The 17,110-nt window shown below is 44.6% G+C and overlaps 1 protein-coding gene across 3 annotated transcripts in view; it reads left to right on the top strand.

Moving 5' to 3' along the window:
* The window catches only part of LOC111872693 (noggin-2), a 138,211-nt gene extending 122,454 nt beyond the window's left edge, over positions 1-15,757 (top strand). For 2 of the 3 annotated variants that reach the window (XM_023866814.2, XM_023866815.2), the window contains 3 exons: positions 907-1,017; positions 12,850-13,154; positions 14,468-15,757. In XM_023866814.2, coding sequence (XP_023722582.1) covers positions 1,012-1,017; positions 12,850-13,154; positions 14,468-15,101 — 945 coding nt within the window. In that variant the 5' untranslated portion in view covers positions 907-1,011 and the 3' untranslated portion in view covers positions 15,102-15,757. The remainder of the gene's footprint in view (positions 1-906; positions 1,018-12,849; positions 13,155-14,467) is intronic. The other variant, XM_023866818.2, reaches the window with a different exon arrangement.
* Positions 15,758-17,110: the final 1,353 nt, after the last annotated feature.

Raw genomic sequence — 17,110 nt, 5'->3', positions numbered from 1 at the left:
CACAGGAACTATAACTGTCACATTCCCAATATCACTGCACTACAGCACACATGAAGTCTTCAAATCCCACGTTAGGTCTTCACAAGTCGAATTCTAATTCCTCTTCAACTACGAATTTCCCGTGGCTATCTCGCACCGACAGCTGACTGACTTATAGCGCCGATTGTCTTCAAGATACCTCCTCTGCACGGACGCCACGGAAAACACCGTTTTGTTTTGTTAAGAGTGCGTCTTTACAGTTTTCGTTGCCTAGTAATAGACGTCCTATTGTTCCGTGCTTTTGCTTGGCGCAGACCACATAGAAAACACAGTTATCCTATATTTTTGCATGTTGGGAAGTGTTTACTCAGCCGTTGCCTGGCAATGCTTTGATAAAATCTGTTAAATAAATTTTACTTTTCTCGCCTCTTGATAACTTCGGTTTTTAATGGAACAACATTCACCACCACCACCACGCTCCTTATCATTCTACACTGTATAATCCGAGTAACTGACAGCGTTATGTTATGGTTATTTTACGATGAACTTCAAAATTGTCGACTGGTATCAGAGGTGAATAATGAATTTGATCTGGAAGGAAACGGCCGTGACGTCGAGGTACTGAAGAATACCACGAACAAATTAGGTCAAGGTGGCCCATGTCCTAGTTGAAATTCGAATGACCACTTCCTGAATACAAGTCTGAATGCGACTGCTTGGGGTAGCTCGTGAAATAGCAAACTCTGTGGATATGTGCCGGCCTTATCCCAAACTGTGGCGGCGTTCGTGCGCAGTCTCGTTTTACTGCGACTTGTACGGCCGGGCCATCTTTCTGTCTGCATCAGGCTTAGCTCTGTGACGAATGAACAATTCTCAAGAGTCTGAACTGGATATCTTCCGCTATAAATTTCCTATCCTTGTCCACAGGGTCTCAGGCGGGAGGGGGCTTACGCTGTCAGAAGGAAAACCTGTGGGACTTCACTGAGAGGCGCCGCGAATCCCCAGCACAAGCTGCAAGACGACCGTTGCTTCATGCATGTAAGCACAACCTTCACTCCGGTGTTGTCGAATATATGTTTCTCTCAGCATTTTTGAGGGTCATTGTTTAACAACTACTTAACCAATCAGCTATGGTATTTTACTAATCAACAAACAAATCAGCCGTCTTCCTGGTATTAGAACCAAGATAAAGAGATAAAGCTATCCCTGTAAGAGGCCGAGGAAGGTTGTGAGACGTCGAAGATCCCACATTTTCTAGACAATCGGCTCACAGATGGCGGTGAGATTGTCAGCCCTACACCCCGGCCACTCTTTACCTCCAGAAAAATTCCTCGTACCCATTTCTCTTGGAGGCTGAGTCGATGTTAGGACATTAAATGATCAAAACTCCGCACGTATGAGGCCTTGCACCAGAGAAATCTCTCGACTGAGATCACCATTGGAGAGAAACAATACTTCCTTATGGTACCAACACAAGAAAAACAAATTTTCCCTTTCAGTCTACGCTTGGCGATGTTGTACTTTGTTGACTTCTGCTGTGATAACGGGGGGTCCAGATAGGACAGATCGGATGACCCAGCAGAGACATGTTGGCCGATTCCTTGCTATTCCCGCACGTGGTCTGCAAGACCTTCGCTTCATACCTGTATAACCTGGTTTTGGAAGCGTAACTATTTTAGTAATAATTTTGAAAAGTAGTCGCGGCAGGTGTTGAATTATTATATTCTTGCACGTCGTGAGGTCTACGTACTTTACACGGTTTGAGGTGGTGGACAATCCAAGCAATTTAAGCATGATTTGTAGCCCTCACCCGGTCTATCAGTGACCGTTTGAGGAAGTCACTCACTACCTGCTCAGTGCTAACTGTAAAGATACGATAAACATCCGAATTTACACCCGTAAACGTGTTTAATTTTTCCTGAATTGCAGTCCACTTATCTCTTTAACGGTAAGGGATTAATGTTTGTTAAGCTTCAGTTGGACCGTCTCTGTGGTCTAGTAGTTCCTGGCTACAGATCCAGAGATCCCGGGTTCGATTCCCTGTGCTACCACATTTTCTGAGAAGTAGTGACTTTAAAACGTGTTCCACTCAGCCTCGAGTGGATAACTGAGGAACTATTTCAATGAAATAGCGGCTCCGGTCTAGAAAACCGAGATTAACGGCCGTGGGGATCCGTTGCGCTGACCACGTGACACCCTCTATCCGCTAAAGTTGGCACAAACTTCGCCGGCAAGCGGCGGTCGCTAGGTCGGTATAGTTCGTTTGCGGACTACAGGCCACGGAGTTTAAGCTTCTAGTTACCCTTCAGGTGCCTTTCGTGTTGTTGGTATAACGCTTTCTGTCAGTGTTCCATAGTTCTTTGATTGCGGAATTGCCACCGCGGTGGGAAGCCGACGACTAAACGGCTAAGCTATGTCACGGCCTATATCACGGTTTTTTTATTGCTAGTGGGGTGGGACTAAGTCCCTTGTACTGCGGCCACTTCTGGCCTATTGTGCCAGCCCTACATGATAGGTGAGGGTGCTTGTGGAGCAATTGGTGGAATGAAGATTGGCAGGGGAAACTGAAGTACTCGGAGAAAACCTGCCCCAGCGCCACTTTGCCCACCACAAATCCAACTTGACCAGACCTGGGATCAAACCCGGGCCGCCGCTGTGGGAAGCCAGCAACTAACCGCTTGAGCTATGGCGCGGCCAACGTCGAGACTTAGGGGCGACTGAAGAATGAGTGTGGCTCGTCCCCCGTCGCGGCTGAGAGGGTGAAACAGGTATGTTCTGTTCTGGCGAAGGTATGCCACTTTCACAGTTGACAGGCTTTCTTGCAACAGGCTGAAAGCTAATGTTTACCGAAAGGTTGGAACACAAGCCAAAGGTGCAGTTTAATTTATGGGCAAGCCGGGGATCTTGCCTGTAATGGTACTGTGGAATTTCCGCGTGAGGCACAAGCATGTATTTGGATGGAAGGTCACGCGGTTGATTTGAACTATAGAGTTGTGGAGGAGGTTGTGGGAGTTGTATAGTGGCAAAATTCAGAGGCCTGCTCCAAGCGTGTCTGGGACTCATAGGCGGATAGTCGTGGAGGCTTCTGAATGGGGATTAATGCGGGAGGATAGATTGACATGATCGCGCTCTGCCCATGTTAGGAGGCTGTAGATTATTTGGTTTGGTATCTAACTTTTCAGACCGAGGTTTATCTCTCATCTCCTTTCCCATGCGTTTGCGGAAATAGGGACAAACTACGTACTTCGATCCATGATCTCCGATTTTGCAGAGCGCATGTCGCGCACTAAGGTGAGTTCGAAACACTTTTGCATTTCAATTTCTGGACGCAAGCCAGAGGGTCCTAACTAACAGTTTGCCGCCACGTGAAAGAAATACAGTGAATCTGATATAGGGAGAAATTGCGAAGTTCTCTGGCCATGGAACGTTGTCTAGCTCAACTGTGTGCATGGGCAGAGGCGTTGTCTCTCCATGCAATCACTGGGATGACATTTTGAACTGCCAACCCAAGGTCATTCATTTTGAATGGCTTTAGGAGGGGTAGTAGAGGGATTAAACCACTCTGTACGATTTGGAATCATTATGCTTAATGAGATTAAACGGGACTATTTTCTTTGCAAGTTAAGATAATCTTGATACGCTGAAGTATGACGTGCTGTTCCAGCTTTTATTCTATTGGTTGTTAAGAATATAGGCTGGAATTTGGAGTGCAAATCTCTGTTTAGTCTGGTCTTGTCGCCAAGTGAGGGTGCCTGACAACAGGTGGTATCAGCTGTCTGGGTGCGGTTAGGAGTTTGTTCTTGTTGTGTTCCGAGCTATCAGAAATATGACTGTCAGGAGTTGGACAGGAGGGCAAAGGCGTATTACTGGCATTTTCTGTTACTATTGGTTTTATTTTTGTTTTACCTTGTATCATTTTTAGTGGTAATGAAAGTGAAGTCATCATCCTCCGCAATCTTGTCTACGTTTGGCGGTTCAGGAGAGGCTGTTGCAGATAATGCAGGTCTCTGTGCACCTTGGGAGCTGTATACATCTGCAGCTATTGTAACGTTCTGATGCCAGAAAGGCATATCACAAGATACAGACAAAATAATTTTGTNATAAACATTGCCTCCCTTTGTTTATTTTTAAAGCAATTATTCTGCTACAGCTTGACAATCAGTATTAACTTTGTGACCTCAAGCGTTCCGTCAAAATTCCTTGGTAAATTAAAAAAAAAGATCCAGTTATCTGTTAAGTGTACTTAAATGTGATTATCTCAGCGCTAATGTTTAACCACAGTCAGATAATATCCAAACTATTCTAAACGGCTCAATTACATATAATTATGCTAATCGCGGCCTCTCTTAAAAGGATACTTCTTAAGAGACCTTGATTCATGTGGAATGTTTGTTTTTCCATGTTGTTTACATCAACCGGCGTCACTTCACGAGAGTGCTGAGCCGGTTGGCGTAGCGGTAACACTCTAAACTCGTATTCGGAAGGTGCTTAGTTCGAACCTGAGCCCTAAACAGAGGCATTATTGACTGTTCTTCGTGGGGATACTCAGTCCCTCTTAGATCACACCGGCTTCTTCAAAAATCGTTTCCAGATCATTCAGTTACTATTCTACAGTTCTACGCTGTACACTGTAACTGTTGGCAACATCATAAAGTAGACCTCCCAGCCTCACAGACTGTTCTCAAACTGTGGTTCGGGGTGCTATCTTGTTTTCAGGCAAAAACTCGCGTAACAAGGAAGTCGTGCAGACGAACATGAAGGAAATTTTAATGAAGCAGCGGTAAAGCCCAAAAGTTTTAATCTCGGCTGGATTTGTGGCCACCCCGACGGAGATTTTCCTCAGTCTCGCCATTAGGACGTTGGGATATTACCTTAAAATATCATAATACAGTAGTCATTCAGGCTACATTCTCGTATAATGCCTGCTTATTGAAGATGCCATCTGGGCATATTAATAGTTTCCCCACAGCAAAGCCTGAATTATTTCCTAATCATGGTGTGACACTTTGCCTAACATTATTATTTTGGGCTTTGTCCACCGTCGAAGCTGTCTCTATGATTAGACAATTAAGCACTACGCTATGAAGACGTAAGGGGGTGTGGATGTATAGATTCACGTTTTCTTGACTTCTGCGCTAGTTGGAGGTCAGTGGTCAGCTTCACGCCTCAGCTGCTTTACCCCCGGGAGAGGATAAGAGGTTGGATGGGCCGCAGAGCCAGCCTAGACGTGGAGAAAATTTATGACCCTACCAGAACTCGAACTCCGACCCCTCGGTCGTCCAGCCCGTAGCCAGTCGCTATACCGACTACGCTATCCCGGCTCCAGATTAAAACCGTTAGGTTTCAGAAAATAAATCTGCTTCCATCTTTAGATAGAGAATGTGTCGTAACAACAGCATGACTCCTGTTCCGGACACGCTCGGTTCTAATCTCGTCCGGAACACGGGGAATTTTGAGGTATTTCATGATTTTTCTCAGCCCCTGCAGAAAAATGTATGGATACTACCTAGATCAGGTCTCGACTGCTTCCTTCCAAATCCTTTCCAGTTTATTGTTAACTATAATCCTGCCATTCGACGTTATATAGCACAGGTACTGAGTGCGTCATTAAATAATCCATAAAAAAAAGGTACAAACCCCCACTTCTTTGGGGTGTCTTGGTAGAGTTACTCTCAAACCGTGGTTGACAGCGAGGACTGTGCGTGAGACGACGAAATCTCCAAGTCATTTGTCACGAGCAACTGAATTTAATAACGCAAACGCTGTCGTGAACGTCCCAGGTTCCGTAATAGGTGAACATTGGTCTGTCTTTATTAACTAAATTTACTGCTGCTGTCAGGGTCCCTGACAGTTAATTTTTCCCATGTCTCCACTATGCTACAAGCCGGAAGGACGCGGATTTGATTCCCGACGAAGTCGATTTTTTCGATCCATCTAATATTTCCAGCAGCACTAATGGCCGTAGGGTCCACTCAGCCTCTGACAGAAATGAGTACCAGGAATCTTCCTGAGTGGTGAGGAGCGGCGCATAAGGCTGACAATCTTACTGCCATCTGTGAGCCGATTGTCTAGAAAATGTGGGAACCTCGACGTCTCACAACCCTGCGGGCCTCCACGGCCTGTTACAGGGATAGCCTTACCCTCACATCACAGCCATCTGTGAGCAGATTTTCTAGAAAATGTGGGAATCTGATGTCTAACAACTCTATGAGCCACCACGACCTGTTACAGGTATAGCTTTACCTTTACCTCACCGCCATCTGTGAGCCGATTGTATACAGAAAATTTGGGAGCCTCGACGTCTTATATTCCTGTGGGCCTACACGGCCTGTTAAAGGAATAGCTTAACCTTTTACCTTTATTTGTAGATATCTGCAGTCTGTGTTCGGTTTGTATACCAGCATTCATCTCTCCGAGCCTTTATGGCTAATTTTTTCATTAAGATTCATATACGAACTTTCTTATCAATTCACATATTCAAATTTGCATGTACTGTAACAAAAGAAATAATGATACGTTCAACACAGGCTTGCCAATTCAGAACCAAGAAAAACAATAAAACTTTGTGATACATTTCTAACTAACGCGCCGTTTCGCTGAAATCAAAACTAAATATTCGCCGATAAGTATGTACATAGAACTGCAGCTGGTGTGGGACTGTCACAGAAGTGTTAAAGCAAATTAATTAATAAGCGAAAAGATACTTTATATAGAACGAAACATGAAGGGAATAGAAATACGAGAGAGTTATACAAGAGATAAAATCTGGATAACGTGGTCGGAAACATACTTCAAAATTAAGAAAGGACTTGAAAAAGAAATTGGCTTAGTGGGGGGTGGAGTCCAACTTGGTCCACTAGGCACGGCGGCCACTGATTGGTCTATTGTAGCCTGCCCTGGGTGATTATGATGATGGAGAATTTGGTGGAATGAAGATTGGCAGGGGAAACCTAAGTACTCGGAGAAAACCCGCCCCAGCGACACTTTGCCCACCACAAATCCTACTTGACCAGAACCGGGATCGAACCCGGGCTGCCGCGGTGGGAAGCTAGCGACTAGCCGCTTGAGCCATGGCGCGGCCACTTAGGGAAAATATGTCCTCCCTGTTTGAGGCAGGATGACGTCACCATCTGTGAAATGTTCGAAAGAGAAAAAGTGGAGATAAGAATTTGTAGCAGTAAATGGCTGAGAATAAACGAGAGCTCATCATGTAAATGTGTAACAAACTATGAACGCGACGAAGTTAAAACATACTGGAAAATACATATTCACAAATAGACGTAAATAGAAGAATACAGTTAGCAAGATATAATCTTCGTCTGACGTTACGGGAGAACGGAAATGCGTAACTTAAGAAAAAGATGAAGGTCATATAGCAAGCAACAATGGCAGTAGTAACAAGAAATTCTGGGAAGAACTAATCGCCTATTTTCCTTTCACTAGAAACTGAATACCTTATACAAGTCCGCAAGCGAACTATACCGACCGAGCGACCGCCGCTTGTCGGCGAAGTTAGTGCCAACTTTTAGCGGATAGAGGATGTCGCGTGGTCAGCGCAACGAATCCCCACGGCCATTTATTTCGGTTTTCTACACCGGAGTCGCTATTTCCTTGAAATAGCTCCTCGGTTATCGTCACGAGGCTAAGTGGATCCCGTTCCAGGCTCACTGCTTCTCAGAAAATCTGGTAGCGCCGGGAATCGAACCCGGACCTCTGGATGTGTAGCCAGAATTCTGACCACTAGACCACAGAGGCGGTCAACTCCACATATATCGCTTCTGTAGGTAAGGTTCGGAAGTAGAGGTCATGTCGCTGTATTTGACTAAGCACTACGCCGTGAAGGCGTGTGGGGGAGTGGATGTATAGATCCATATTTTCTTGATCTCTTCACTAGTTGAAGGTGAGTGGTCAGCTTCACATCCCGATAGGGGGGTGGGTGGTCCCCAGATATTATCTGGACGCTGTAGAGAAGAGAGAAATATGTTTTTCCTGCTGAAAATCTAACCTGATTTCCTCAATGATCCATTCCTTAGCCTAGGCACTAAATCGTCTGAGCTATCCCTGCTGCTGTTTCATAATAATTGCAAAATATTGTTATTATGTTTGCATTGTTTAAGAACATTACTCACAATGTAACGTGTACTGAGTGCAGTATTTGATTAATTATAGTCCGGATGTGTACAAATTACACAAGTTTATTAAGTGGCAGGTATACATGGACGCGGAAGAGTTCATGTTTACGCTGTGACAGGTGAGAGAATAGCACATAAATGATAACGTAACCACGGCAGTGCACATGAGACAGGTTTGGTGCAGACCGGCGGCATGGCATCCGATGTACTTGATATAAATAATGAATTTATTATCTATTTTGGAGGGACATTCTTGAAGGTGCAATTTCTCGTCGTGCACATATACTGTTGATGTCCTAGGTTACATTTTTCATAACCAGTGTTATTTCTACGGCATGTTTTGAACTTACAAGGTCATAATCACGTAATTTTATGTAAATGTGGCACTGTATTTCTTTATCTAGTTCACTGTTTTAGAATTTGGTTAAAAGTGGTTGCAATTATTGCTTAATTTTGTTTAAAATAGTTAAAAACTTACTCATTCAGTTGAGACTTCGTGTTTCGGTCACTCCGTCGTTTCTTGGGTTATATGCCTCGTGTAGAGCGGATTTTGTTGTGTGTGAGGTCCGTACTGAGGCTGATGTGGAAATGTGTGACTTCCATAGATGCTGAGTGGCTACTGATCCTGTAAACGAAACCGTTAACCAGTGAAACAGGACGCTGAAATTGGTTACTGATCCTGTAAATGAAACCGTTAACCAGTGAAACAGGACGCTGAAATTGGTTACTGATCCTGTAAATGAAACCGTTAACCAGTGAAACAGGATGCTGAAATTGGTTACTGATCCTGTAAATGAAACCGTTAACCAGTGAAACAGGACGCTGAAATACCTGCAATATTATGAAGAGTTAATAAAGTCCAAAATTGGGATTACGTAAGTTACACACCAAAGGCAGTGTAAACCAGATAGGCTCTATCAGGTGACACGTTACAGGCCTCCAGAAAGTGTGTAATTCGCCATCTACCACAGATTTCAGGAACCGTGCAAATGCACCTGTATAAAACGGAACCATATCGGCCTATATCTGAACAGTCTCCTGTATCTGTGTATCAGGCTGCGCCATAGCTCAAGCGGTTAGTCGCTGGCTTCCCACCGCGGCGGCCCGGGTTCGATCCCGGGTCTGGTCAAGTGGGATTTGTGGTGGACAAAGTGGCGCTGGGGCAGGGTTTCTCAGAGCACTTCGGTTTCCCCTGCCCATCTTCATTCCACCAATTGCTCCACAATCACCCTCACGTATCATCTGGGGCTTGTACAATAGGCCAGAAGTGGCCGCAGTACAAGGGACTTAGTCCCACCCCACTAGCAATAAAAAATCTGTGCATAACATTCCGTATTTAAATCCCTTTAACGGTTGGAAACTGTTTCCCATTCACAGAAATGGTGCCTGCTGGTACTGAAATAATGATCTGATTAAAAATATAAGAGTTGGGATAATGAAAATCTTAAAGTTCCATAAAATAAAACAACAACAAAAATCATTCGTAAGATTTGAGGTTTTCACGGCGGTGACTATGAAGAATGCCGTTTTGGGGGATGTGGCGCCGTGTAGATATTGTGTAAACCGACGTTTCGGAGGAACGTATCGCCTCCATCTTCAGGGTATAAAAATCCGCGATTAAGCCTCTAACAGAAAAGTACCATGAATCTTCCTGGGGACAAACGGGGAGAGGCTTGTAAGGCTGATAAACTTACCAACTGTGTAGAGAAAACGTGGCGGCCTCGATGGCTTACAACCCTGAGCCTCCACGGCCTGTTTCCAGGGATAACTTTACCTTTTTGAAAATAATACTGATAATAAGTATTCTCAGGACTTTTGGATTTTAGGTTCCCAGAGCGGTGATTATGACGAGTTATTTCTTCTGGAATATAACACCGTGAAGACAGGTGAAAGTCAACCGGGTATTAAGAGGTACATCGCCTTTATATTCCTAGTCGAAAGATAATAACCCGCAGAAAATCGTAATGAAACGTGCCTCGGTCTGCCGATTTCTAGCTTCGCTTATTCTTCGACCGTGAGGATGGAGGCAGTGTGTTCGTAACAAAGGCCAGCTGACTTTCACCAGACTACACGGCGTAATATCCTGGAAGATAGAGCTCATGACAGGGCCTCTCTCACTTTCAGTGAGACTCTTTTGAGTGGGATAAGTCAGTCTACAGATAATGTCTTACTGAACAGTCTGTCAAGATAAATAGTTACACCTATTGTCAATAAGACGCGTAATTCATGCATTTATTCTCCTCAGGCCAATCAGAGTGTAATAAAACACGCATAATTCGCCTCGGGTAGCTGTTTACTGCGACTGTCGATCAGTCAATCCTTGTCACACGCTTGCTTCACTTCCTTATTGCCTGTCGTCACGGTTGCATTATGTCAGGGGTGGCCGTCAATGGCCGTACACCAATACATTCACCTGTCAAATACGCACAAGTCGCACACGAAATTTGCACTTCCGAAATATACTGCCGCCTCTGTAGTTCCCATGATCTCTGTTCTGGTTCAAAGAGTCGTCCCTGTGCTTAACTAATTAGCCACTACACCATGAAGGCGTACGGGGGAGCGGATGTATAGATCCAGATTTTCTTGGCCTTGGCACTAGTTGGAGATGAGTGGTCAGCTTCACGCCACGGCCGCTTAACCCCCGGTGCCCATTGGATAGAAGGCTGGGCGGGCCCCAGAGCCGGTCTGGACGACATGAAGAAGTGACAATTCTTGACCTCACCAGGACTCGAACTCCGAACCCTCGGTCGTCCAACCCGTAGGCAGTCGGTATACCAACTGCGCTATCCCGGCTATAGTGATATCTGTAATAATTGTACTGTTATAATATTTTTGAGAGGAATGTACTATATAATTGTTCATGTTCTGTTGTTATACGTGTATATCTTACGTGTCGTGTACGTAGGGCAAAAGAATAAGCACGTTACATTTGTGACATGCGTGTGGGATAATTCTATGCAAAAGCCCTTTACAGATCAGAAGGCAGTCACTTGATCTTAGTGAGTGAGTGAGTGAGTGAGTGAGTGAGTGAGTGAGTGAGTGAGTGAGGGAGTGTTACCTGCAGCGAGCCGGGTGTAGGCGCCGGCGCCCATAGGTTCAACACTTGTGGCGTTGCGTGTCGGCCAGCCGACTTAGTATTTATTACGGACTTCTCGAGAATTTCTTTTTTCCTCAAGGTCGGCCTCTCTGCCTGCCGAGCAAGAATCTATTTTCATTCCGGTCAAATATTCCATGGCACAGAAACGTGAATTCCATATATCTCACAGGAGAGGAATTGTACGTCCTGTTCATTGCTTACAAATAAATGTTTATTTTCTTCTCTTGAAATATTTATATAACATGTGTTGTACACGGTGACCGCCTCTGTGTTCTAGTGATCAGAGTTTCTGCCTACAGATCCAGAGATCCCGGGTTCGATTCCCGGCGCTACCAGATCTTTTGAGTAGCAGTGAGTTTTGAACGGGATCCACAGCCTCGTGATGATAATTGAGGAGATATTTCAAGGAAATAGCGGCTCCGGTCTAGAAAACCGAGATTAACGACTGTGGGGATCGGTTGCGCTGACCACGCCACACCCTCTATCCGCTAAAATTGACACTAACTTTGCCGACAAGCGGCGATCGCTCGGTCGGTATAGTTCGCTTGCGGACCACAGGCCACGGGGTTTGTTTTGTTTTTTGTATACCGCCGTAACGTCGATACTTAACAAATATGGACCTTTATTATATCATCGAAAAACAAAAATTGTTTCATGACCACGGAATTGGAAATGTGATTAATTTGTACTAACGAAAACACACAAACAAATTCTGCACATTAATGCATTGAAATATTCTGCAGACTAAAGCCATGATACCTCAGCCGGCTGGAAGGCCGGTTACGGTTCCCGGCATGGCAGGTTTTATTTCTTCATAGATCCAGAGCGGCTGTGAGGCCCAGTGAGCCTCTTATCCGGTGGATAATGGCGGGGATAAAGCGACCGGGGCGTGAAGTAAACCACTCACCTCCAGCTAGTCCCGAGGCCAAGAAAACGTGGATCTATACACCCACTCCCCATACTCTTTCATGGCGTAATTTTTAACAGTTAAGCACAGTGACAACTGTACCTTTTTAGCTTACTATTATTATACGTATATAGCATAACATGGTATCCAGTGTTTATAACATACTTTTGCGTTTCCTATCCTGATATGTTTCATTTTAGGCAACATCTCTGGTGATTTATGTCGTTACTTGGTCACTTTGGTGTCGTTCTGGAACTTAACTCCCAGTTACGGCATTTAACGTACGGGAAGTAGCGTTTCGCATTACGAAATTTCACTTTCGGCGACTGTATATTAGGTTTGACAATTGAATAACATGGCTGGTTTAGGTAAGAAGAAATATTGTTCAACTGACATTGGTGAGTATCATCATCTTCACAGTACTTTCCTTCCGACTTATACACGCAGGCCAGCCTCACAGTCTTATGCCTAAACATGGCCTTTGAGCTTTTGATTTTAGTGTCAGTCACATATTATTTCCGTGACCTTGAACTTTCACATTCCTGTCGTCAGCTTTCACGCTGGTACCTTGCTCGGCTCATTCGACCCTGAAGATGTAGGCGATATGTTCCTCCGAAATGTTAGTTAACTTTCAACGGTATACACGGCGTTATATCACAGAAGGTATAACTCTTCACTGTTTATATTGCTGCCAAGTTAACACCCGTTACAGAAGCTGACGCTGACTGTTGCAGATGGCGCAGTGGTGCGGGCGAACAGCACTGCTGGTGCAAGTAGCATGGCTACTGGCTGTGAGCGTGTGTTCATCACCGACGCCTTGGGAGCGCGCCAATGCTTCCGGGGAACTCTTCGAGGGCAGGTCGCCTCAAGACTTGGGGTTACGTCCCGGAAATCCGCTAGACGAACTACCTCCACCTGACTTGATTGAGTCGCCCAACAAAATGTTAGATCCCAGGCCACATGACCTGAACGCAACTGCCCTCAGACCCATGCTAGGGCGCAACTTTGACCCTCAGTTCATGAGCATCACTCGACCCAGGTATGTGAATGTTTGCTCTCCTCAAATGTATCTTTCTTACACTTCTTTTTCCATTAACGGAGCGGCAGTAACTCGGTGCGGGGTTGTTTCCCGACAAAGAGGTTTTCCTCCACAGCGTCCATACTGTCTCTGAGGTCAATACTGCTTCATATCCAATTCTTACCCGCGCTCTTTTCGTAGGGTCAAAGGCAACCACTCAGCTCCATGTAATGCTGACGTTATGACTCCATGGAGCTGTACCCGTACTCCTCCATACGTCTTCATGGGGTGTTACTTAATTAACTTGGCCTTTCAATTTACAGTTGTCACCTTTTTCGTCAATATTTTTAAGGATTTAAACTTATCTAATAATATTGTCAAATACAACTGTCAGATTTACATAAAAATTTTCTTCTGTTGGTCGCGGCATGTTTTAATGTAGCCACGCCACCTTCAAGTGACACTTCAGTGTCTTAATGCAATCGACTATGGACAATAATATATTCGTTTATTTAAAAAAAAAATTCTAATTCAATTCAGCGCGAGACGAACGTCGGATTCTACAAAGTTCTAGCAGTGTCATCTCCCTCATATGGTAGTGAATGCTGGACTTTAACTAAATAACAGCTCAGAAAGATCAAATCCGCTGAAAATTAGATTCCTGAGATCAGTGGCAGGTTGCAGACTAGACGAAGAAAGGGGGAAGGATAGATATCACAGAACAAGTAAACACTTTTAACTTGTGAGAAGAAGCAAAATTATACCAGCGAAATGATTTATAGCATGCCAAAGAATCAAATCAAATATATATATGAGACGAAACGACCGGGTTGCCTAACCCGAAGATGGGAACAGTTCAAAGAGGCCTACACTTTGTAGTTGATAACGATATAAATTATAAATTTGCATTCACTGAAAACCGAGTTCCACTATATTTGTACCACCTCTGTGGTCTAGTTGTCAGAGTTCCTGGCTACAGATTCAGAGGTCCGGGTTCGATTCCCGGCGCTACCAGATTTTCTGAGAAGCATTGGGTCTGGAACGGCGTTCACGCAGCCTCGTGAGGATATTGAGGAGCTATTTCAATGAAATAGCGGCTCCCGGTCTAGAAAACCGAGATTAACGGCCGTGAGGATTCGTTGCGTTGACCACGCGACACCCTCTATCCGCTAAATTTGGCACTAACTTCGCCGACAAGCGGCGGTCGCTCGGTCGGTATAGTTCGCTTGTGGACTAAAACCACGGAGTTTGTTTCTTATGTTTCCTTGCTATCCACCCTCATTACCCGGACATGCAAGAGATTTATATTTTGACTCGAATTCGTTTTGTTCCAGACACTCAAGCCACAACCATTCGACTTCTAGCGGCAGTGACTTAGTCGAATTCCCATTTCGACAAAACAAACGAGGGCGCCTGGTACCAGTAGCAGACATGCCACGTTCTTTGCGCAAAATGAACTTCAAGTACATCAGACTGCCAGACGACTCGCGACTGCGTACTCGCATTTCTGCCAAACTGAAGAAGAAAATGCAGCAGTTCCTGTGGGCCTTCACTGCCTGCCCCATTGTGTACAAATGGAAGGACCTGGGGATCAGATTCTGGCCTCGATACCTGAAGGAAGGACATTGTCCAGCAGGAAAAGCGTCGTGTTCTATTCCTCCGGGTATGAAGTGTCGGCCTGCAGGCAAGGCTCATAAGACGCTCCTCAGGTGGCACTGCCCTCAGTATCCTCACCACCACCATCACAATTCCGGTGGCAGCAGTGGAAATCGTCACTGGAATCTTCTGTATTCATCTTCCTCAACACTGAGTGCCACAGTAGAGCCCAGAATTGCAGACAATGGCATGCAGAGCCTTTCAAACAGTGGGCACATAAATAAGCAACATTGTCACTGGATCAAAGTGGAGTATCCGATTGTGACGCAGTGTTCGTGTTCCTGCCCCACAGTTGGCAGCACTTATTCGTAAACTGATAGTTACAGGCATGCAAACGTGCTTCCATTTGGACACCTTCTGCTCGAAACTATTCTTGAGGTAATGATTTTGAAGTCCTTGGGCTTAAGAACCCTAGTGTGATGCCACGGACTCGGCATGTTTGGTAAATCCTTCACAGTGCTCCAAATCCTGGAGTTCATATAAACGAAACTGGTCGCCATACGTTTCCAAACCAAGTTGAAGACCAAAATTTTATTTATTTTATCAGCTGAATAACACTCATAAATGATGCTTCGAAAAAAAAAACAGATTTCTTGTTAATTTATACAAGAATATTCGTTTAACGTGGACACTTAAATATGCAGAATTGTTTGAAAACAAAAATGAAACTAATGAAACTCCGCTGGGGCGTTATGATGGACGGTGAATACCTCAGGAATTATTAACGTCTCAAGAAGGAAGACGGAAACCATGACTCTTGGCCGATGAGGAACTGGTGCTGAAATAAATAACAGAAACGTGTATCTTCAAATTTTATCAGTGGGACTTCCATACGTGACGTACCTGTTGAAATTTTGTAGTTACTAACGACAAACACGGTTCCACGAGCGGATAATTAATATATTTTTTTATTGCTAGTGGGGTGAGACTAAGTCCCTTGTGTTGCGGCCACTTCTGGCCTATTGTACCAGCCCCTGATTATAGATGAGGGTGATTGCGGAGCAATTGGTGGAATAAAGGTTGGCAGGGGATACTGAGGTACTCGGAGAAAACCTGCCCCAGCGCCACTTTGTCCACCACAATTCCCACTTGACCAGACCCCGGGATCTAACCCGGGCCCCCGTCGTGGGAAGCCAGCGACTAATCGCTTGAGCTATGGGGCGGCCGAATATTTAATATACTCGAGACAAACTGCTGCGAACAGTGTACCTAACAAGCATTTTGTTCACAATATATACTATATCACGTGATGAGTAAACCTGGACATATCAGCACTGAACACTTCGATTTTTTTAGTGTTTTCTGGTGAATGTTGAAACTTCCTAGTCTTCTATCTGGTAACCGCTGCCTCTGATATTGAATGCCATCCTCGCATGTGACGTGAGACAGTCATCTGAAGAGACATGCCTCTTATGACAAGGGCATTAACACGGAAAAGACAAATTCGAAACAGTGTACGGACACAGTAAGTTCGTGTTAGCCGTAAATACAATCGTAAAGTAAATTATTAACCCTATTTTAGTTTTTAAAATCTACAGTTGCATTGTGTTCATTTTTTAAAAAACTTCCTGGGATGAGTTTTACAGCCGTCACCATGAATGTAGAGACAATCAGGTCGCTGTTGACCGTCAAGAGAGTTGGGACAATCCTGGAGGTGGCTGGAACTGGGTTGGCAGAACAAATCCAGTCATCTCTGGAACTCAGTATAAACAATACTGAGAAATATAAACCGTTCGAGTTTTAGTGCGTTGTTCCAAGTAACGTGACGTCAGATACAGCCTGAAAATGATTACCTTGTGATCGTGTCCATGTAGTCTGACAAGGGAAGTTACATCAGAAGTTCTCTTCCAAATAAAAATGTTTTCTGTTTAACACTGTTCATACTGGGATATACCGTATTAAAAAAAAGAATGTTCTCGGCATATCGGAGATTAACATTTTAATTTGTCTGTCCCTGCAGGCAAATGCTTGGTTTGCCTCAGTCCCGACCGCTTCCTTCCAAATCCTCTTCAATTCATCAGTCATTCTATCATCAGTCTCGTTACTGACAGAGTCATTATATAACCAACTAAAAACAACGCAACAATCGTTTATTAACATATATAGCACTGTATGTTTCGATCCTACCGGGCCATTCTCAGGTGCTGCAAGTCTCACACACTCAACCACTGAACTGCAACGTTCGCATTTCAATTTATATACACAAAAAACTCCGTGGCTTTAGTCCGCAAGCGAACTATACCGACCGAGCGACCGCCACTTGTCGGCGAAGTTAGTGCCAACTTTAGCGGATAGAGGGTATCGCATAGTCAGCGCCACGA

Source organism: Cryptotermes secundus, unplaced genomic scaffold, assembly GCF_002891405.2.
Source record: "Cryptotermes secundus unplaced genomic scaffold, Csec_1.0 scaffold143, whole genome shotgun sequence".
Taxonomy (NCBI): domain Eukaryota; kingdom Metazoa; phylum Arthropoda; class Insecta; order Blattodea; family Kalotermitidae; genus Cryptotermes; species Cryptotermes secundus.
The sequence above is the reverse complement of the archived record's forward strand: the minus strand, read 5'-3'. Positions and strand labels throughout refer to the sequence as shown.